The 23,976-nt window shown below is 39.3% G+C and overlaps 1 protein-coding gene across 1 annotated transcript; it reads right to left on the bottom strand.

Moving 5' to 3' along the window:
• Positions 1-15: 15 nt before the first annotated feature.
• Positions 16-23,958, bottom strand: UFSP2 (UFM1 specific peptidase 2). Its single transcript, XM_060652980.3, has 12 exons — positions 23,838-23,958; positions 20,834-20,912; positions 18,484-18,667; positions 18,336-18,402; positions 15,549-15,706; positions 14,977-15,169; positions 13,211-13,357; positions 10,315-10,479; positions 9,977-10,101; positions 8,024-8,100; positions 7,171-7,295; positions 16-172 (listed from the first exon to the last, which is right to left on the bottom strand). The coding sequence occupies exons 1-12, from the start codon at positions 23,838-23,840 to the stop codon at positions 86-88; spliced, it is 1,410 nt and encodes a 469-aa protein (XP_060508963.3). The 5' UTR covers positions 23,841-23,958; the 3' UTR covers positions 16-85.
• Between the last annotated feature and the right edge of the window lie 18 nt (positions 23,959-23,976).

Below are 23,976 nucleotides of genomic sequence, written 5' to 3'. Positions count from 1 at the left end.
CCATCAACCTACACCCAGGATTTAAAGTTTGTCTTTATTAACAAATTTATAACACAACTTTACTACAGTCTGAGTTCAAGATATTTTAGAAAACATTTGGTCGCTGAGGAAGACATAAATTATAGTAAGCATCCTTGTTCCAAAAGTCTGGGCCCTTCCATCCACACCAGCCCTAGATTTGGGAGAAGTGAAAGGAAAATCTTTTACAAAATTATAGGACTACATGATCAAAACTGTAACATTTTAAAAACCTGTTCTGTCCGCTGGATCCTGTAATAAGACTACCTGTATAAGTCAGAGATCTGAACTCCTGGGAAGCATGGACATTAACAGACTTGGGTCCATTTCAGGTAGAGTTTAACAAAATTTTAACTCTATGGTACTTAATCCTAGAAATTATTTTTAAAAATTCCTTATGGTAACTGTTACTCCAAATACCACATTTTTCTTGATTTTACGATGTACAATTCTGGCAGTCGATGGCAGGTGATAGTTGAACTGGCAGTCTGTTTTTCTTAGTTGTCCACTAAAGACTGTCTAGGGACCATGCCGTGCATCTTAGCCATGAGGGAATGTGTGTGGCAGGGAGAAATCTGTGCTGGCTTCTTGAGATGCCCTCCACTGTCTTTGGGCCATAATCATGCCACTCTCCATTCTTCATATCACTATTAATCCTTTCTCCCAGCAGAGAAAATGACGTTCAAACAAAATCTCATTGTAAATACAAAAGCGTATCAAATTTCTTTCAGGCCATTGGTTTCTTTTCTTTTTTTAAACTTTTTAAATGTTTATTTATTTTTTTTAGAGAGAGACAGAGCACAGGCTAGGGAGGGCCAGAGAGAGAGAGGGAGACACAGACTCTGAAACAGGGTCCAGGCTCGGAGCTGTCAGCATAGAGTCTGACACGGGGCTCAAACTCACAAACCGTGAGATCATGACCTGAGCCGAAGTCGGACACTTAACTGCCTGAGCCATCCACGTGCCCCTGGTTTATTTTCTTAAAGACTCAGCTAATGACTAGTCTGAGTTATATCATTCTGAAATGAAATGCTTTGCTTGCAAAATACTTTTGAGGAGGCCAGCTAGGACTCTTAAAATAAATACCAGTGGGTGAGTGACAGTTACCCTAAGTAACTAGGAAGCTGCTGGGCATTCAGTCAGGGACCTAGAGTTCAAGTGCATGCTTTCTACAGAAGATAGTGTGTTAGCTCTATTTTTTAGTGTGGAGGTTGGAGGGTTCAGTAGACATGTTCTTTAATCTGATTTCAAATGCAAGTAAAAAAACAAACAAAAAATCCTCCATCAGTCGTGTTCCCCTGCCCCCAGGTAACTGCTAATTTATCTTTGAGATGTTTGTTTTTATACGTAAATAAGCTTTTTATTATCTCTTGTAGCAAAAGTTTTTTCTCATAAATTTAATGTTCTAAAATCTGTTTCCTTGATGAACAGAAAAAAAGGCTTACATGATCTGTTTTAATCTTTGAGGGCTTTTTCAGGTAACCAGACTCAAATATTTAAAAAAGAAGTGGGTAGAGAGGGTGCCCAAACCAGCAACTGATGGCAGTAGATAGGGGAGCCTGCTCTTTCCTTTTGAGGCGAGTAGTCTGGGAACTTCAAACAGGGAAGTTCCACAAAGGGGTAAAGAGAGGTCAGGCGGGGACAGAACTCTCCCTGTAGCTCCCACTACAGACTGAAAGTTGGTGTCCTTCCAAAATTCATGTGAAACCTAATCCCTAAGGTGATGGTAGCTAGAAGGGGGCCTCTGGGAGGGGACTAGGTTATGAGGGTGGAGCCCTCATGGATGGCATCAGTGCCCTCATTAACGAGGCTGCTGAAACGTCCCTCATCCATTCTACCACGTGGAAGACCCTGAAAAAGACTGCTCTCTGTGGACTAGTAAGTGGGGCTCACCAGACCAGACATGCCGGTGCCATGGATTTCTCTGCCTCCAGAATCGTAAGGCCACCCAGGCTATGGTGTTCTGTCAGCAGCCTGAACAGACTATAAAACAGTGCTCTAGATCGTTGAGTTAAGTGAGAGTCAATAGTTCCACCGACGGCCAGGCCTTGGCTTCACAGCTCCTTCTGTGTGCCAGTACGGCAAAGGGTTTTTTATAGAATCTATGGAAATATAACTTGAAAAGGACAGCACAGTCCTTAGAGACAGTAATCAGGAACAATGCCTTACTGGATCTATCCAGATGCTTCAGAAAACCCTATCTGGACAACTCCATCTAGTGCAAAGTTCCTCATGCCAGCCAGAAAGAAGTAATTTTATCTGTATCACACCTCTAATTAAAATAAGGTTTCTCATTGCCTAGAAGATAAAATCTAAATGCCTGGTTTCTCGCAGGGCTCACAATGACTATCCCGCCAGCCACACCCCTTCACCAGCTCTACTCACGTTCAAACTACTGTAGTTCGGGGAACATGCCCTGCTCTCTACAGGATCTACAACTCTACAGGAGTTCCAGCTCCCTCTTAGGCAACCATATTCTTTCTGGGGAATCCTTTTTGGATCTCCCTTGTCCTTGTAGCTAGACTAAGAGCTTTTTAAAGACCTTCTTTAATACCCCTATTGCTTTGGACAGTGGATGGCACATATTAGGTAGGTACTTAATGCTGAATGAGTAAACAGTTTGCTAAAGAAAGAGTAAATACTGCTTCCATTTGCATGTACCGGCCAAAAACATTCCATACATAGATTTAAAAGTCCAAATGTCTTGAAAGAGAAAAGCAGAATGCACTTATATCCTGTCAGTATTTAGACAGTCTTAGCATTAGCAAAAGACTTTACTAGTCTGAAATATAAAACAGTTCAGCCACACACAGTGAAGCTCTTTACATACTAAAATCCCTTATCCTCAGGGCTTTAGTAACCTCATGCAGTTATGTTCTTTTCAACTTCTGAAAGTGTATCCCCAATCAATTTCAATGTTAAACTACCCAATTCTCCAGGAATTCTGCTTTAAAAAAATGACCTGGACAGAGTTAAGAAGGTAGAGTATTATGGGGACCCTGACCTTGTCTTATCCCTGAAATGCAGCTAGATCAGCATCAAACCATTTTGAAAACCTAGGAAATTGATGTGAGGAGTAATGCAACAATCTGCATAATTTGAGCCAGATAACTTGGCAGGTAGATGGTGCGGAGAGATGTGGGGGTGGGGGAGAGAAAAGCAGCGGAGCCATGGAGGGTAAGGAGCTGTTTTCATGGAGAGAGGACAGAGAGAAAGGGGGAGAGTGCAGCGTATTGGGACTGCGCAAGAAAAACACTTCCCCTGAAAGTAGCTAGAAAGAGAAAGAGTGAAAACACTTGCAGGGGAATGGACAAGAAATCAGTTTCCCAAAACCATTGAGAGAGAGAAAGGAGTGGGTTTCAATTCCACCAGGATTCTATAAACAGCGGAGCGCACAGTCTGAAGTTTCAGAGTTCATGCCTGGCAGGCAGACAACTTAGACACAGACAGAGTAAAGGCAGGAGCCTGAAACAAAGGAGGGGTGCTTGATCACGTGTGTGAGGGCACAAAATCCCCACGCCAGAGACTAGAGAGCTGGGTGAAACCATTTTCACCTCAAGCGCACATGTGCGCACACAGGGATAGACCCCAGTGAGCTAATCAGCGCCACCAAGTTGACAACTGAGCCATTGCCAGAAGTCCTGCCCACCTGCACCCTCGAGGCATATCCTGGAGAAGACCAGGACAAATCCCTTCCACCTGTTTAAGGACTATAGTGTGATGCAAAGTTTCAGTTTCAGGGGAAACTGGATGTAACTTCATTCAGGCTGCATTCTGCTTGCTTGTTTGTTTGTTTTTGCTTCTGTTGTTTTCTTTTTCTTTCTTGGATACAGAAAGAGATCAAATTTTTTAATTTTTAATTTTATTTATTTTCCTTATTTTATTCTATTATTTAAAAATTTGCCAGTGGCGGGGGGGGGGGGGGGCGCCTGAGTGGCTCAGTCAGTTAAGCATCCGACTTCGGCTCAGGTCAAGATCGAGAGGGAGGAATGTACACCAAAATAAAAAACAGGAAGAAATCATGGCCAGGGATTTAATCAACACAGATACAGTAAGATGTCTGAACTAAAATTTAAAACCACAATTATAAGCTGGTGTTGAAAAAAGTATGGAAGACAATAGAGAATCCCTTTCTGCAGAGGTAAAAGAACTAAAACCTAGTCAGGCAGAAATTAAAAATTCTGTAACTGAGATGCAATCTTGAATGGATGCCATGACGGCAAGGATGGACCAATCAAAGCAGCAAATCAGTGATACAGAAGATAAAATGTCGATATTACCCACTGCAGTCTATACATTCAGTGGAACCCCTATCAAAATAACGCCAACATTCTTCCCAGAGCTAGAACAATTCTAAAAATTTGTATGGAACCAGAAACAACCCTGAATAGCCAAAGTAATGTTGAAAAAGAAAACCAAAGCTGCAGGCATCACGATTCCAGACTTCAAGCTGTATTACAAAGCTGTAATCATCAAGACAATATGGTACTGGCACAAAAACAGACACATAGATCAAGGGAACAGAATACAGAACCCAGAAATGGACCCACAAATGTAAGGCCAACTAATCTCTAACAAAGCAGGAAAGAATATCCAATGAAAAAAAGGCAGTCTCTTCAGCAAATGGTGTTGGGAAAACTGGACAGCGACATGCAGAAGCATGAACCTGGACCAAACTCAAAATGGATGAAAGACCTAAATGTAACACACGAAACCTTTAAAATCCTATAGGAGAAAACAAGCAACAACCTCTCTGATCTTGGCCGCAGTAACTTCTTACTAGACATGTCTCCAGAGGCAAAGGAAACAAAAGCAAAAATGAACTATTGGGACATCATCAAGATAAAAACCTGCACAGTGAAGGAAAAAGTCAACAACACTAAAAGGCAACTGACAGAATGGGAGAAGATATTTGCAAATGACAAATCAGATAAAGGGTTAGTATCCAAAATCTATAAAGAATTTACTAACTCAACACCCAAAAACCAAATAATCCAGTGAAGAAATGAGCAAAAGAACAGACATATTTCCAAAGAAGACATCCAGATGACTAACAGACATGAAAAAGATGCTCAACATCACTCATCATCAGGGAAAATACAAATCAAAACCACAATGAGATTACCACCTGATGCCTGTCAGAATGGCTAACATTAACAACTCAGGCAACAACAGATGTTGGCGAGGATGTGGAGAAAGAGGATCTCTTTTGCATCGTTTTTGGTAATGCAAGCTGGTGCACCCACTCTGGAAAACAGTATGGAGGTTCCTCAAAAAACTAAAAAGAGAACTACCCTACGACCCAGCAATTGCACTACTGGGCATTTATCCAAGGGATACAGGTGTGCTGTTTCAAAGGGGCATGTGCACCCCAATGTTTATAGTAGCACTATAAACAACAAAGTATGGAAAGAGCCCAAATGTCCATCAGCTGATGAATGGCTAAAGAAGATGAGGTATATATACACAATGGAATATTACTTGGCAATCAAAAAGAATGGAATCTTGCCATTTGCAACAACATGGATGGAACTAGAGTGTATTATCCTAAGCTAAATAAATCAGAGAAAGACAAATATCACCTGATTTCACTCCTATGTGGAATTTAAGAAACACAACAGATGAACACAGGGGAAACGAAGGAAAAATAAGATAAAAACAGAGAGGGAAGCAAACCATGAGATACTTTTTTTTTTTTTTTTTAACAGAATTTACTGTAAAGGTAGCTAACCTAGTATATACAGTGTGCTCTTGGCTTCGGGAATAGATTTCCATGATTCATTGCTTACATACAACAACAAGTGCTCATCCCAACAAGTGCCCTCCTCAATGCCCATCATCCATTTTCCCCTCCTCCCATCAACCCTCAGTTTGTTCTCTGTATTTAACAACCATAAGAGACTCTTAAATACAGAGAACAAACTGAGGGTTGCTGGAGGGGTGTTGTGTGGGGGATGGGCTAAATGGGCAAGGGGCATTAGGACACGTGTGATGATACATAAGTGATGAATCACCAAATTCTATTCCTGAAATCATTATTACACTTATGTTAGCTAACTTGGATTAAATAAAATAAAAAAAATAATATACAAAAAAGTAAAATATAAAATTCTAGAGTTTATTTTTAGTATTATTCTTTTTTTTAAAGTGTATTTATTTATTTTGAGAAGGCGAGCAAACGGGGCAGGCAGGAAGAAAGGGAGAGAGAATCCCAAGCAGGCTATCACTGTCACTGTGGAGCCCGACGAGGTGCTCGATCTCATGAACTGTGAGATCATGACCTGAGCTGATATTGGACGCTTAAGCGACCAACACTCCCCTAGAGTTTTTAAATATAGAACTTAAGATATTATTTATAACTCCTAATTAAAGCTTTTTACATAAGAAAATGATCTAATTAAATTATAAATTCACAGTTCAGAGAAACCTTTTCATTCATGTTGATGTTGACTTAGTGACAACATGATAAAAATAAAAGGCAGTAACAGTATGATATATTCATTGGCTTATGGCTAGAAAGGTTGTATGCATTTTTTGTAATTTTAATATATTTGGCAAAGAATATACTACTTAAAATTCAAGTTAATTATGTCTTATACTTGCCTTCTAAAGTTTTAGTATGAGTTTTCATATGTATAAATTTGTTGCCTATAAATTAAATTTATCCCTCCTTTAACTGATATTGTAAGTACCAATGACTACTCTGGAATTTTGTCTCAAATTCAAATCTTTTATAGAATGAGATTAAGTTACATGTAAATAAATTAAAAGTAGTCAAGCCTCCATACTGTTTAGTTTATTTTTGGTTACTAATACAATTATAAAGGTTATTTAATCTACCCTCCTATTTCAATACATTTGTTTATGCAAAGTTGTAACATCTCCAAAGGAATATAATGATGAGCTGTGTGTTCCGTTATTAAGTTAATAATTAAGAAAGTGTTTATAAATCTAAAGTTTTTTCTTTGCAATTCACTTTAGTTTCCTCTTGTTCTCCCTACCTAGAAAGATACTCCTTATAGCCCCAGAATACCTCCTTATAGTGTGGATCACTGCCCTCGGTTTAGAGTCCTTCTGTTAACAGCCAGTTTGCTATCTTTTGGTTCCAGGTTCTTTGCCTTGTATCTTCATTTCTGTTAAACAGATACTTACCTTTTCCAAAATAACTTGCAGATCTTCAGCGCCTGTATAATGTGGATCTAAAATTAGAAATTTTATCTGCCCGGTAATTTCATTCCACGCCACTCCTAGTATTGTGTGGGCCAAAACTCCTCCCCCTATAACAGAGGAAATGTGAACTGTGAGAGGGCATGTATGAATCTCAACTTGCTATTCAATTGCAATTTAAAAGCACTATCTTGCCTATTAATTGACCTAATATCGCATTAGAATGGACTAGCCTATATTATAAAAGACCACAGATGATGTCAAATACACTGAGGAGATAAAATTATATCTTTAAAGACAAAAAAGATACAATCATATTTATAACCATATAAGGTTTATATTCCACTGCCATATCCATGGCATTACTGATACTGGATTTACAAAGGGCTATGCAGGGTCTAAACTCCTCCCAAGAGAACAAGTCTTGTTCCTCATAGAATCATCAATCTTTAGATCGACTAATCTGATCCTTTTGACAAATACAGCCCAGTGAGGTGAAGCAATCTGTACGGTGTCACACAGCCAGCCAAGTTAGTGACAGCACCGTGACTTACGAGGCTCAACTGAGTGACAATGGTCTCTTTTCTATACTGCTCTCAACTCTTCAAATATTTCAACACAGTTACCATTTCTCTTCTTAACCTTTATCTTTTGTTTTAGCTTTCTTCCCACCTTGGAAATTGAAAAATAAATACCCAGAGGTCAATATATATGGTATAAAAGCTAATTTTGAAAGGTTTAAAAATGACTGATTTTATGTGACATTATTTACATTAACAATACATTTTACATGTTCTCCACTCTATCAAAGGAGCCCAAGATGTCCAGAACACCTTACCGATCATTACTGGAGTTCCTTCACTCTGGAAATGATTAGCCAGCTCCCGTCCTTGAGAGGCCATTTCAGAACCTTGGCTAGAAAGAAACCATTGTCTATCAGATGAACAATTTCTCACACTAAAGTCATTAAGGAGTTAGGGAGCCAATGTTTTCTACCGTTTTGTTTTCTTTTTTTGGTTACTGAAAAAAATACGATATAAATTTAAATACAATTAAGTGGTCAGGAACTGACCTGAGAGCAATTTAAAGAACCATAACCTCTTAAAACATTTAAGGCCACTAAACATGCTAGGAAAGAAGTAAGGAGACCCTGTTCCTTTGCTTCTGCAACTGCATAAAGAAGGGTCTGGATTTTTAACTGGGGAGTAAAAGTGGTCACATTGATGCCCAGTGGGCTCTTATGGATGGATTTAATTTTGGAAAAATGAGTTTTAAGTCCTGGGTTCCTGTCTTCTTGCCATCAGACTCAGTCTGTATTTCCTTATCTTTAAATCGGGACCAATCACCCTGCCCTGTCTACACGACAGGAGCTTTGGGACTAAAATAGACAATATCTGTGAGGCCAATGTGAAAACTGCAAGATGTTTTCAAGTACGACATACTATTTTTAGGGATATTTCAATGTCCTATACAATTAGTATTTTTGAGAAAAGAGAAAGATGGTCAGATGAAGGGAGGTTATTTTATAGATTGGACGGGCCAAGTGGTGCTAATCCTTACCTTCTTAGTAAGGCATGTGTAAAGTTTTAAGGGGCCAAAATGCTCACTTTTTAAGCACCATACGCTTCAATACTTAATCTATCATTTATTTGTTAGCATTGGTTTCCAGAGCCAATCCAAACTGCAAGTGTGAAATCAGATGAACTTGGACAAAAGCACATGCACAAAAAAGGATGGTGTTACTGTATCTACTGAGGTTGTTGTAATAGAAAATGTATTTAAAACACAAGCTCATAGGGGCGCCTGGGTGGCTCGGTCGGTTGAGCGTCCAACTCTTGGTTTCATGTCAGGTCATGATCTCACGGTTTCTTGAGTTCAAGCCCTGAATCAGGCTCTGTGCTGACTGCGTGGAGCCTGCTTGGGATTCTCCCTCTCTCTCTGCCCCTCCCCTGGCTTATGCTCTCTCAGTCTCTATCAAAATAAATAAACTTAAGAAAAAATAAAACATAAGCTCATAAACAAGGAGTAAGGTACTTACGGTCATAGAAATTAATCTTATTTAACTAATATTTGCTCATATTTTAATGCTAGAATTATGGTTAAAATGTATTGGAAAAAAATGAATATATTATTTGGACACATTATTAGTTCACTGACATCTTAGAAAAAGAGGAGTTACACAAAAAGGGCAGTCATAGATCAACATTTGATTTTCTCCTTTGAAGACTTTTTAAAGACTTGAGGATAAAAAAATTTGATTTTCTGTAACTCCAGTCAAAGTTGACATATTCCCAAGTTTTCCTCTTCTAGGCTAAAATTAAGTCTAGACCGTACAAGTATATATCACAAAGTTTACTCATCGACTCAAAGTCTTCTAAAAAATAACCAAAAAAAAAAGCTCAGGGTTTAAAAAATTGGGATTAGGGGTGCCTGGGTGGCTCAGTCAGTCAAGCATCTGACTTTGGCTCAGGTCATGATCTCACAGCTTGTGGGTTTGAGCCCCCTGTCGGGCTCTGTGTTGACAGCTCAGAGCCTGGAGCCTGATTCAGATTCTGTGTCTCCCTCTCTCTCTGCCCCTCCCCTACTTGTACTCTGTCTGTCTCTCTCTCAAAAAATAAACATTAAAAAAAATTATAAATAAATAAATGGGATTAATAAAGCAATGAAGCAACAGGGATGGGAGAAAGAATGTGGAGGAAGAGAAAGGAGAAAAAGATCTAGTCTTCTTATTATTTTAATAAAATGACAATCTTGGTTTGAAATGATTTCACTAATTTCTTAGCATCCTCACCTGACGAACAGTATTTTTGATGTTATTCCAATCAGTTGGTTCAGTACCAGCTGCACCTCGATAGATCCAATCCATTGCCGTGATCCGACAAATGTTGCTGGTTTGTCCCCGGCATCAACTAGAGCCTTTATGTATTTAAAAATACAAAAAAATCCATACACAAGACAGCCATTAAAAACTCTACTTAGGACCTTTTTTTCCGATTACAGGTATATATTTTTTTCCTTCAAAACAGAAATAAGTCTGTGTGTACCATGAGGTAATAATAATTGTTAGTAGTACATTAAGGGGTCATGAAATGTACAATTGATTACACTTTTAAATGGCATGTTCTGTACCTGCTGAATTTCTCTGTGCGTTGGAATGGGTCTCTCTGTGTAGCCCTGGTGTCTGAACCAAGAGCAGATGGTCTGCAGAGATCGGTAAGCGCAGCCCCAGCCACTGTCATCCGTCCGATCCTGCATGTAGTGATGATAACCGTATATGCCCTGGACCACATGGATCTATATAAAAAGAAGAAATAGAATAACATGTTAAACTTAAGATAGATGCATATATTCTATAATACACCCAAGCCAAGTTTACTGTTCTCAGAGCTAGACTGTTACTGTAATTCCTTACAAAAATGCCTTGAGAACTAGAGTTGAACGTTATACCCTCTTGGCTTTTTATTAAATGTCTAAAGTCCTTAGCATAGGCTGTCAGGCCTGTTAAGTCCCGCCCTCTGGCAGTTTCATCTTGGCTTTCCTCTATTGCACGCTCTGTTTTAGGTTCAGATGTGCCAGGGGCAATCTGATCTCAGAGCCTTATGGTTCTCCCTGCCTGCAACACTCTTTTCCCAAACAGTTTTGCAGCTCTGCACCCTTATTTCACTCAGGTCTCTGCTCAAATGTCAGAGGCCTTTGTGATCGTCCAACCTAAACATGGCATGCTTACTCCCTCACCACCCACCTCTTGCCCTGGCTGTTACTCTCTCTCCTGCTTTTTTTTCTTTTTTTCCCAAAGCACTACTTGACCCATTACTTATTACTTTTTAAATTTCTGTCTAACTACACTAATATGTGAGTTCAATAAGGGCAAGTACTGTGTCTTATTTATTTCTGGGCCTAAGCTTCTCCAGCGGGCCTGGCTGATGGTTAATAGCCAGTAAATATTTGTTGAATAAATGATGAAGGAAGGAATGAACAAACAAAGGGTCCACATAATGGGACATGTGAAGAATGTTTCTCCAATTTTGTAAACCTGCCATTGATTAAAACCCAGGTATGCTATTTAAATAGGGGAACCTGGGTGGCTCAGTCGGTTAAGCGGCCGACTTCAGCTCAGGTCACGATCTCAGGGTCTGTGAGTTAGGGCCCCACGTCAGGCTCTGTGCTGACAGCTCAGAGTTTGGAGCCTGCTTGAGATTCTGTGTGTGTGTCTCTCTCTGCCCCTCCACCACTCATGCTCTTTCTCTCTCTCTCAAAAAATAAAATAAACATTAAAAACAAATCCTTAAATAAAGGCCAAGATCATGTAACTTCTTTCTTGTTGTATAAAGCAATATTAAGCGCCTGGGTGGCTTAGTCGGTTGAGCTTCCAACTTCAGCTCAGGTCATGATCTCATGATTAGTGAGTTCCAGCCCCGACTCAGGCTCCGTGCTGACAGCTTGGAGCCTGGAGCCTGCTTGGATTCTGTGTCTCCCTCTCTCTGTGCCCCTTCCCCGCTCATGCTGTGTCTCTCTCTCAAAAAATAAAATAAACATTAAAAAATGTTTTTAAAAAAGAATACACGTTCCCCACCTCCCACCACAAACTGGTACTATTATTTTTTGGCTTAAATTAGCTAGGAAGAGGCATGGACAAATACAGAATCCTCACCCAACAATTAGACAATATATTTTCTTCTCAAGCACACACAGAAAATTTACAACTAGAACATTGCAGTAGGCTGAAAAATGGTCCCCAAATGATATCTATCTCCTAATCTCTGGAACCTGTGAATGCTACCTTATATGGTCAAAACAGAAAACAAGAACAAAAAAGAAAAAAGAAAAAAAGTTTGAGGGAGGCCTTTGCAGATAGGATTAAATCAAGGGTCTTAACATACGGGCAAATTTGCCTGGACTATCAAGATAGGCCCTAAATGTAACCACAAGTGTCCTTGCGAGGGAGTGGAGAAGGAACTCTAACACAGAGGAGGAGAAGAGAAGGCAGCAGGACCACAGAGGCTGACAGGAAGTGACGCAGCCACCAGAAGCTGGAAGAGGCAGGGATGGATTCTCCCCGAAAGCGTCTGGAGGCGGCCTGACCTTGCTGACACCTGGATTTCAGCCTACTGATGTGGTCCCCGGAGTCCTCTACGTAGACATTGTAGCATATGTTCATTTTTAATAAGATTTCCTTACAAAGCACACAGAGACTCAGCAGATACTGAATAAATGCGATGACATGATGAACAATTAAGTTTCCTCTCTCGGCGGCCTGAGTTTAAGGGAATGGACCTTAAATGATGTGGGCGCTGAGCAGCTCTGAGGAGGGCAGGAAAAAATTACACACAGGCTTCAGCGATGAAGAAATGGAGGCTGAGAAAAGCAGGCCAGTTAGGATCAAAGCAAACCCACAGAAAGCAGCAGAGATGCCACCAAGGAGCAGCAGGGGCCTGAGACAGGTGGCTGCCGGTCACAGGGCCACTGAGTTCTAGGAGGCCGGCCGAGCAAGCATTCCTGTTCTCGGATGGCCCCGAGGCCCTGCTTACTGGCCCTACTCAAACCCTGCAAAGAACCCTCCCCACACTCCACCAGTCCACTCTTACCTGAGCTGCCGCGAGTGAGGACCCACCACCTGCAACCAGGGCCGTGAAGCACAGGAAACGTGTTGCAGGCCCTAACCAGACTCCTGCTACGGCATGCCCTGGGTAGAATACTTAGCCTACTTAGTGTGATTTCTCAGGTTCAGAATGAAAATAAGTGGAACAGATGGGGGCAAGGCTTTTAAATAAGTTGGGGAATGGAATTTTAGTGGGAAAAATGTGGTACATAATATCTATACCTGACCTTTTTAGACTACTGTGAATTACTACTATCTTAAGCAATGATTATTAAAAGAAATGGGTGGTAAATTTTGTTTTAGAGACGATAGACATTATGAATAAATCCTTATAATTTCCACTGGATACAAAGAGCCAAGAAAAACCAAAAAACCCACCACTGACACTGATGATCAGTTGACTCTATAAATAATTATTAAACTCACCATACCAGTCTCTATGTTAGGTGGATTGAGATAAATGTGTGGATTTCTAATGTAACCATCTCTGTATGGTTCATCTGGAAAGTGATAAGCATTAGACCTTCTGAAATAAGGTCTATCATGAGGCAGATTGAAGAGGTCATGTAACTCCTAAATGAAATCAGAATCAGAAGAGAAAAAAGTTAAATAACTTAGATTCCTTATCAGTAAACAAACTCAAGCTAGAGATATAAAACAAAACTAATTATATACTGGCTATAAAAGTTATCAAACACACATAATTCACTAAACTAATATAATATAACATATAGAATAATAACATAACAAACTAAAACCAAATGAGAGTTATTTATGTTTTTCTATGGATATGGGTAAAAATGGGAAGGGAACGCAGAAAAAATGAAAATGCAGTTGACCCTTGAACAATGCGGGGATTAGAGACACTGACCCCTCAAAAACTGAATAGCCACTGTTGACTGGAAGCCTTATAAACACATTAATGATTAATACATATTTTGTATGTTATATGTATTATATACTGCACTCCTACAATAAAGTAAGCTACAGAAAAGAAAACATTATTTAGAAAATCGTATGGAAGAGACAATACATTTATAGTGCTGGATTGTATAGTGCTGAAGATAATCTATGTACGAGAGGATCCCTGCAGTTCAAACCCGTGTTGTTCAAGGGCCAGCTGTAATTTGTCAGAGTGAGAGAAGTAAGATAATGTCAAATTAATTATTTATTACAACACAATCTGTTAAAACACATCCAGGCTAGAGACTGGTTTTGAAACAGCCTTGCAAATGAGTAAATTATAATGAACAATAATAGAATTATGTCACAGTATTTTGAAAAATCATGCTTAGAGTACTTCACAAATACAAGGGGTAGTGATTAAATTATGAAGTAGAAATTCGGTGGTAGGAAACCAACCAATAGGGCATCAAAATTAAAATGCACATACGTGTTTAAAATGCAAAATTTTCCCAACTGTATAAAAGTGTGACAGTTACTTTGTAAAGTCCAGCATTTTCCTTTTTTGTATCTCCTACGTATCTTGCAGTTTGAATGGGATGACGTGGTGCCTTTGCAGGTCAATTCCGCCAGCAACACTTACAGAGGGTGCAGAGGGTTACAGTATGACACGTCTTCCCAGGGGGATGAGGAAGATGCTCCCACAGTATAATTGGATGGGTGCCAGGCAAAGACCAGACATCAAAAATATGCATTCCAAAACCAGTCATTTCATCAGTCTCAGTTCTTTTAATGCTGATCATGTTTTCTTCAAAATACCTCTAATGAAACCCAAATAACGGTGGGACGTGGGGGATGAAGTATTACTATAAATCCTAATTAGAATTAGCATAAATCCTAACTTTCCTTCTCTGACTGTAATCTTGTCTCTTTCACAAATCTTAAAATAACAGAAGGGAAAAGGAGTTTATTTATAAACACTCAGCAGCAGCTCCAGGCATGTAAGTATTTCTTCATTTCTGTACTTTGTTATGGAAAAATTTCACAGAACATATGAACCACACTGAATGTATGAAATCAAAATGTTACATACGGTTTAGCATTTTTTCACTAATACCACTTTTAAAAAGTTGTATGTGAACAGAAATTACATAACATGTAAAAATAACAGTCTGCTTCCACACTTTCCTCTTAAATCACAAAATAATTTCCATTTATTAGAAATGTTTAAGTAAAAACGAAATGAGTCATGGTCATGTTTTCTCTAAGAACAGGTGAATTGGTTTTACCTTTCTATAGGACTGCAGCTGACCATCTGGAATTCCTGATGGATATGAAATTGTTTTAAGATTTTTCTCCCCTGGCAATAAAAAGTGCAGTGGTTCAGGAACCACAATAGATGTTCCTTTCATATATTTCAAAATGCACTTCTCCATATCAGTTAGTTGATTATGAATTGCATCAACTAGAAGTTTACGAACTCTGTGGAGGGAAATATTCAAGGGCATTAACGAAAGTTATAATGGCTATGAAAAATGAGAGTGGAGAGTAAATATATCTCAAATACAGTAAAACACTTGATTGGACCAGGTTTATGAAAGGAAGTCTAAATTATGCAAAGTGAAGTAAACTGTGTATTTCCTGAGTATAGGTAAAGGGAAAACCCTATAGGTTTTGCACACTACCCTACATCCTCTAAATAAACATTTAACTAGATGACTCAGTTTAATAATAAGCAAGGAATAAATCACAGTAAAAGTGACAACAATCCTGGATATGCCTATATGATATTTAAAAACCGACTCTGATTACTTTGGGGAGGAGTGCTCATTCAAATGCAGTAGTAGGACAAAATACTTACTTTCCCCAGGTTTCTTCCGGAGCAACAGATAGAACTACATCAACGGGTAAAATCATACTAACGTAGTGGTGCCCCCCGCTTTCTCTTTCAATGATGGGGGTTACGGCTCCCAAAGAGGTTGACATTTCCAGCATAAGATCTATATTTACTATTTGATGCTATAAAGATAAACAGTAATAGTCAACTTATAGCACATTGAACATTAAATAGTAAGGGCAACTTGCCCTTAAAAAGGACTTTTTAAGGGCCATGTAAAGCTGTATGACAGTAAATTGTTTAAAAGCACAAATCGTAGGGGTGTCTGGGTGGATCAGTCAATTAAGCGTCCAACTCTTGATTCTGGCTCAGGTCAAGATCTTGTCTGTGCTGAGTACAGAACCTGCTTGGGATTCTCTCTCTCTCCCTGTCTCTCTGTCCCTCCCCCGTATTCTCCCTCTCTCTCAAAACGAATACACATTTTAAAAATGAGTAAATAAAAGCACAAATCTTATCTTTAAAAAAAAGTCTTCTTTGCTTCAAAATAATCTGAGGGAAGGTGGAGAGTGAGTGGGGATGAAGACGAAATCAGACTGACCATGTGTTGATAAACATTTGTGTGTGTGTATCTGTGTGTGTGTGTGTGCGTGCGCACTAATAAACACTGAAGCTGACACAGCTTCACCAGTATTCATACGGTATTCTCTCTACTTTTGTAGAGATTTAAAGTAAAAAAAAAAATCAAATGAAGAAGATACCAAAGGAACTTTTTTTTTTTAATTTTTTTTTTTCAACATTTTTTATTTATTTTTGGGACAGAGAGAGACAGAGCATGAACGGGGGAGGGGCAGAGAGAGAGGGAGACACAGAATCGGAAACAGGCTCCAGGCTCCGAGCCATCAGCCCAGAGCCTGACGCGGGGCTCGAACTCACGGACCGCGAGATCGTGACCTGGCTGAAGTCGGACGCTTAACCGACTGCGCCACCCAGGCGCCCCCAAAGGAACTTTTAAACATACGTTACAACTATATACTCCTGGTCTAAAGACACAGAGAACTATAAACAAATATTGAACTCTTATTAGTAGGTTTGATTTTGACAGGGGTATACAATAACAACTCTGAAAACACATTCTGTTTTGAACAAATCTGGCAAAATATTGAGGATACTGGAAGCTAGGTTTCTCACTGGAAAACATTTATGAGCCGTGTCAGGTAGGAGTAGAATTAGAAATACAAATAGGATTTACATAGATAAAGAAATGGAGAAATGGCTGATTCCCCAGCTGGAACAGGGACAGTACATGATGTGCCTAGAACACCTTGGGGAATGAAGTAGGAAGTACTCAAAAATACAGTGTCAAAAGGACATTGGAGCTAGCTTAAGGAAGCTTCCATTGGCTAAATCTTATAAGATGTGAGCATCCAAATAACTAATGAGAGTCACAGATTGTAACTCACTGCATAAAATAGGAACCTATGCTTCCATGTTTATAATAAATAAATAAAGAAAAGCAAAGCTCTTCATTATGGTAATTTCATGTAATAAATGTGGAAGGAAATGATAGAAAAATCACCACTTTGCAACCATCAGGTTAATGTTGGATTCAGGTAAAAATTACCAATTCCAACTGAAGCAGTGAGTAAAACTTTGGTAAGGAATAGGATACATAAGTATAGCCTCAGAAGATACACAAAGTAAGCCTCACTTAACTACATATAAGGGAAAAAATAGTGTCCTCACAGAGAAGAAAACCTGCAGACACCGCATTAAGTAAGCGATCAGAGTTTTAACACCAACAATAGCAGGAGAAGACTCTTTAATATGATGTACTGAGGGGGACGTGACATTACTTCTGCCATATTCTTACCAACAGTGTACCCCCTGAATCTAATCATGAGGAAGCCTAACACATCCCAACTGAGGAGCATTCTACAAAGTAACTGACCCGTACTACTCAAAATGTCAAGCTCCAACTACTGGTAATTCTCAAATCATTTGATCGACAGCCCAGTTTTTTTGTACATTCCATATTTGTAAATCCAACAGCTCACGAGGACATCTCATTGGTGTCTCAAACAACATGACCGAAACTGACCTCATGTCCTCCCCTTCATCCATCTTTACCCAAGCAAGAAACTGGGCATCCCATATCCAATTCGTTTCCAAGCATAATCCATTGCATCCCCTAGATGACTCTTGTCTCCACTCCCTCCTCTCCATTACCATGGCTGTGGGTTTAGTTCAGCTTCTTCTGAGGTGGCCCCTGCCCACCTCTCTAACCTCATGTCATTTTCCCGTAACAGCCTAGAAAAACACTGCAGTCATGTTAACTTGATACAACTTCCTCCCTTAAAGGAGCTCCACTTTTCATGTCCAGTATCTGCCAAGTCTGTGGCATATGGCAAGTACTCAATAACACTGGTTCAAAAAAGCAACAGAACTAAGAACAATATGAAGAAAAGTAAATAATTTCTTACTATCTCATAGCATAATGTGTCACTATCATGTTTCAGAACAATTCCGTTTTATTTATTTTTATATAATTTGTAAACATACTTGACTTGTATACTTTTTGTGGGAGCAAAGAAAGCATCGAAGAAAACCTTTAAGATATGTATTAATATGGAACAAAAGCTGAGACACGTAAAGCAGAAATATGACCTCTGGAAAGTCATTTACTCTTTCTGGACCTCAATAATCTGACCTGTGAAAAATAACAGAGTTGGATTAAATAATCTCTAACATCTCACTCCACTCCAAATTCAAGGATTAAACATTTTTAACTGAGAAGACAGGTGATTTGCTTACCATGTCCGATAACTTTTTGTCTTTCTTTCTCATAAATTTTCGTTTTGTATCTTCTTCCTGTTCAAAGCTAAATTTTTAATACACAAAGATGTTTATAATGTGCAGTGATGTTCTGAAAACATTTCTAGCAGTTTTCAAACATACTCACTGAATAAAGCGCATTATGGTCTTACAAGCAGAACCGTCCGCCAACTCTCCTGGGATGGTGTTTATGTCACTGTTAGGCCATATGTACACCGAACTGTGGCAAATTTTGAACACAAGTGCATTTGAAGAAAGCTTGGTTGACAGGTCACTTAGCACATGTTTTACTGCTTTCTTGATAAATATTTCTAAATTAAAAGGACATAAATAGAAGTTACTAAGACGAATTTTAAGCTTTTCAACACGAATGGTTCTAAACACAAAAGTAGAGCAGAGTAAAACTGACTCCCAAGAACTATTCCCCAGATTCAATAAAAAAATCATTTTGCCTTTCTTTTTGAAAAATTGAGATAAAAGTCATTGACCACAAAAAGCCATCCTTTCAACGTGTACAACTCACTTGCTTTTAGCATATTGACAAGGTTTTACAACCATCACTATCTAATTCCAGAACACTGTCATCACCCTGTACTTAACCTGTACTTAACAGAACCCTGTACTTAACAGCACTCATTCCCCGGTCCCTCTGCACTTACCCATGGCACCGCTAATCCACTGTCTCTATAGATTGGCCTATTCTGGATACTTCCTACAAATGGAATGACACATCATGCGTCCACGTCCACCTCTCACCCAGTATAGTATTTTCAAGGTTCATCTATATTGTAGCATAAATCAGTACTTCATTTCTTTTTATGGCCGAATAAAACTCCCTTGTATAGATACCACACAGTTTGGTTATCCATTCAAAGCGGAAACACATTTGGGTTGTCTCTTTGCTTTCTGGCTCTCATGAATAATGCTACGAACGTTTGTGTGCAAGTTACCTTGTGCATGTTTCCGACTCTCTTAGGAAGTGCTTGCTGTATTCTCTACCTAGGAGTAGAATTGCTGGGTCATAGGGTTAACTCTACGTTGAACTTTTCAAGGAGCTGCCAAACTGTTTCCAAAGGAGCTGCACCATTTTATATTCCCGCCAGCAATGTAGGAGGATTTCCTTTTAATTTAATACAATTTTGGAAGATGTAAAACATTTTCATGGTTCAAGAAGATATATTTAAAGAAGATAATATATACTTGTCCTAGCTTTATACTCTTAAATCCTAAACCTATTTAACCTTGTGATTACAATATTTATTTAACTATTACACTGATATCTTGATAAATAAATACCTTGGGGTTGTGGTAGAGAAAAGATTACTTACAACAAGTCAGATTTTAAGACATCTTGATCTGTTTCAGAAAGCTGAATTTAAAGATTTTCAGCTGCACTACAAAAGATAAACTTAATTCCTCGATTATCTTCTGTTTATCCCTAAAGGTCCATGAGGTAATGTAATCTAAAAAAATTGCGAAGTCTTTAAAGTACCTCCTTCTTCTATATATTCTCATTAATGATTCTCTTCTTTGCGTGTTTGAAAGACTGATATAGTGGGAATATAATAAATCAAAAGACAAGCTCAAATACATTAATTACTAGGTAAAAAGCATCTACAGTGTCAGAAAGAACATTATGCATTCTTTCCCTTCCTATTTCCATGGAAACGATGGCCAGCTAGTGATCTCCTTCAAGGAACTTAGCACTTTTCATTCCTTATCTTTCTGAACTTCTCTTTGGCTTCTGACACCACCCATCATACTTTTCATGAGTGATTTTATTTATTATCGTGGTGTGGCTTATCATCCTTCAGAGATATTCTCGATCTCTAGAGCTGACCACTCTCCCTTAAGTTTTGGATTCAAATTACCAAATGCCTGCTGGGAATCTGCACTTGATATACTCTGGCATCTTATATGAAACACATCTCAAATACAACTCCTCATCTTTCTCCTCTGATATTCTTTACCTCCGTTTGTGGCCTTAGCCCAAATCAGAAACAGGAAGACATCCTAGAATTTGCTTTATACAATCTCTGCTGAGTTTTCCCCCATAGAATTCTTGTACCATTCCCACACACCATAACCTTGAAGAGAGTGGGCTGTGGAGACTCAGGGTTATGCATAGGTGCAAGTCTGCAATGCACAAATCTGGGTGCCTCATTTACATTGTGCTCATTTATATTCATATTTATAGTGACAATTTTTCACCAGTGGGCAGTGAACTTTTTTAAGAGGGGGACATCTTCCTAATTTGCCTAGAGGAACCTTATGGGCTAGTGGTGGTGCTGGAACACAATCCCTAAGTTTAAATCCAATTTATATAAGTTACCAACCATATGATTTTAGTTTATTCATCCTATCTCTCACTCAGTTTCATCTGCAAAATAAAGAGAATCCTGATATATTTCATCATCAATTTTATAATAAAAAAAAGTTTGTTTTGTTTTGTTTTTTGTTTTTTTTGTCAGACCTACCATTAGCAGTAGCTAGCTGAAAAGCTAGATCAAGGCCTCCTCTTATTCTGAAGAGTACATCCACAGTCTCTGAAATCACCTAAGACAAAGAGAACCAAAATTCCGTCATAAAACAAAACAAACTCATCCTCCTACAAATGAGACTGTATCTGAGATTGGGCTAAGGCATTAATTAACCTGTATTCTTCAAATTATTTCATGAGTTAATTCTTTGTTTTTTGCAGAAAAACAAAACACCCTAAATTCTAAATCAGGAGTTCTTAATCTTTGTTCCACAATGAAATCACCTGAGGAGCTTAAAGCACTTACACCCGGGCTGCACCCGAGCGATTGTGATTAAATGATCTGGGACGGTCTAGGCACAGGGATATTTAAAAGCTCCTCTGTGCCAGTGATTCTAATATAAAAAGGTTGAGGACCACTGATTTAAAACAGTATTTCCAAATTATGGTCTTCACAATGGGTTTAAGAATGACATGAAAACATCAATGGTGAAGAACTAGTTTAAGAACCGGACAAGAACGATGAATCTAATATGATGACAGTGGTGGTCAAGACAATGAGAGTAAATTGACACATCATAATGGTGGGGATGTGAACTGTAGAACTCTTCTTCAGAGGGCAATGTGGCCATAAGAATCAAAAGTCTTACACTCAAATTCTCGGCCTAGTGATTTCTGCATTCAGAAATTTAGTCTAAAGAAATTTGCTGAGCACACAGAGGCCCCGGCATAAGGATGTTAAACTAAACGTTAACAGCGGGAGATTGGGTAAATAATTACGAATACTATACAGTCATGAAGAATCTCTATGCTTTAGAAGAATATTTAGTAGCATAGGAAAATCTTGCACTTTATAAAGGGAAAAAGCCCTTGTGAAATGGAACCTATTAGTAGTTCCTAATATGAGTTTATATGTTGAATTTCGAGGAGTTGATGACATATGACAAATGACAGGTATCATTTTGTGGGGAATGGGGAGAGAAAGAGGAAGGGAATTTCTGAGATGAGGTTTCAAAGCTTTCATCAGATACTCAAAATAGGTCCCAAACAGGTTGAAGAACCACACTACACATTACGAACCCTATTTTAAAATAAATGAATAGATACTAACATTTATTGAGCTCGTAAAATGTAAAAGTCACTATGCTAAGTGGCCGGACATGTATTAACTCTCATCCTCAGAACATCATGAAGTAGGTACCATTATGATTTTTCTCTTTACAATTCCCTCCTCACATGTTTAAAAGGGTGATTGTTTTTATTTATTCCACAAAGTAACCTGTTGAAAGGGTATACCCTTTGCCCCAGTTCTACTTCTGGAAATTTGTGCTAAGGAAATAATCGAAGTTCAGTGAAAATGAGCTTCAATGTTGTCCACTTAACATACTGTTGTTTATCATAGCAAAAAAAATTTTTTTGGAAGCCACTTAAATAGTTACCAATAAGAAGTCAATTAAATAAAGAACAATACTACCATAGAAAATATTAGGCACCCATTTGAACAAAAAATACTTAATGACAATGCAAGATACCGAAGAAGACAAAATTTAGAAAGACAGGCAAGGGCAAATTTACACTATATGATTTTGCACAAAGTAACTAGTCACTCAGTACTTTTGTACTGTTCTGTAAAATTGGAAAAAACCTATTTCATAGGGTTGTTGTGAAGATTCCACAAAAGATCTTCAGTGAAAGGACTAGAATCTCCCTAGGCTTCTGAACGGAGATCCTCTCTGAAGAAATAATAGTTAAGCTGAGATGTGAAGGGTACGTAGGTGTGAGTATTAACAATTCCAAAGGAAAGATGGGGGTGTAGAGGGGAGAACCCATTCCAAGCAGCGGCATAGATTGGTGAAGATCTGCTTAAAAAATTTAAAAGACTGCCACAGATGGTTAGATCTGATGGTGGCAAGGACAGGGATGGTTGCAGTAGAGTGAACGACAATTGACAGCCATGTAGGAGTAAGAATGCATAGCATCTGATTATTGATCAGATGTGCAGGAGTTAAGAGGAAGGTGTCAAGGATGATTTCCAGGTTTCTGGCATGCACAACATGCTGGGTGTGGGTACCATTTACCAAGCTGGGGATCAGTGGAGGAAGAGCGGTTGTGGGATGCCAGGAGGTGGAAATAATGAATCAGTTTTGAACTTGCTGAGTTTGAAATACATATGAATTGGGGAGCCTGGGTGGCTCAGTCGGTTAAGCCACCGACTTCCGCTCAGGTCACAATCTGGCAGTCTGTTAGTTCCAGCCCCACCTAGGGATCTGTGCTGACAGCTCAGGGCCTGGAGCCTGCTTCAGGTTCTATGTCTCCCTCTGTCTCTGCCCTTTCCCCGCTCATGCTCTGTCTCAAAAATAAATAAACATTAAAAACAATTTTTTTTTAAATGAAATACATATGAATTATCTGAGTGAAGGTACAACCAGTAGATCTGCAGATGTAGAGCTCGGAATACAGTTAAAAAATTTGTTTAATGTTTATTTTTTTATTTTGAGAGATAGATGCGAGCAGGGGAGAGGCAGAGATAGCAGAGAGAGAATCCCAAGCAGTCTCTGCAGTCATCGCAGAGCCCTTGCGATCTGACCTGAGATCATGACCTGAGCAGAAATCAAGAGTGACACGCTTAACTGACTGAGCCACCCAGGCGCCCCTGGAATCCAGTTGTAAAAGCTGGAGATAACAAATTTGGGCAGTCTTTAAAGAAAGTTACTCGTATCTTTCCCGGGTCCAATACTTCTTCAAACCTTCAAAAACGCCTAATATAATCCCTCGTTCTCAAAATGCATACACAAGAAGGAGGCGCGGGCAGCGCAGGTCCTAACGTTGAGCTGGGGTATTCCAGGTAGTGTCGGGCAGTTGTCCCCCGGCTGAGACCACCGAGTTCGCAGCTGCCACCGTGGGCCCTGGCAGGACCAGCTCCTTCCAAAGGCTGTGGAGCCATGGAGGCTACCGAAACCCGAGGGGAAACACAAGCGGCGACGGCGAGCAGAGGTACTCACCATGTCTGCGACGTGGCGAAGACAAGGACTCTGACGTCTGCCCTAGTGCTCAGCCCGCTGGCCCGGAACTGGTGTTTCCAGGGACGGGGCCTCGGAAGGCTGACTACAATTCCCAACATGCCTCGCAGCAACGTCATGG

The sequence above is a fragment of the Panthera onca genome, chromosome B1 (assembly GCF_046562875.1).
Source record: "Panthera onca isolate mPanOnc1 chromosome B1, mPanOnc1 haplotype 2, whole genome shotgun sequence".
NCBI lineage: Eukaryota > Metazoa > Chordata > Mammalia > Carnivora > Felidae > Panthera > Panthera onca.
This window is presented reverse-complemented; position numbering and strand designations above follow the sequence as displayed.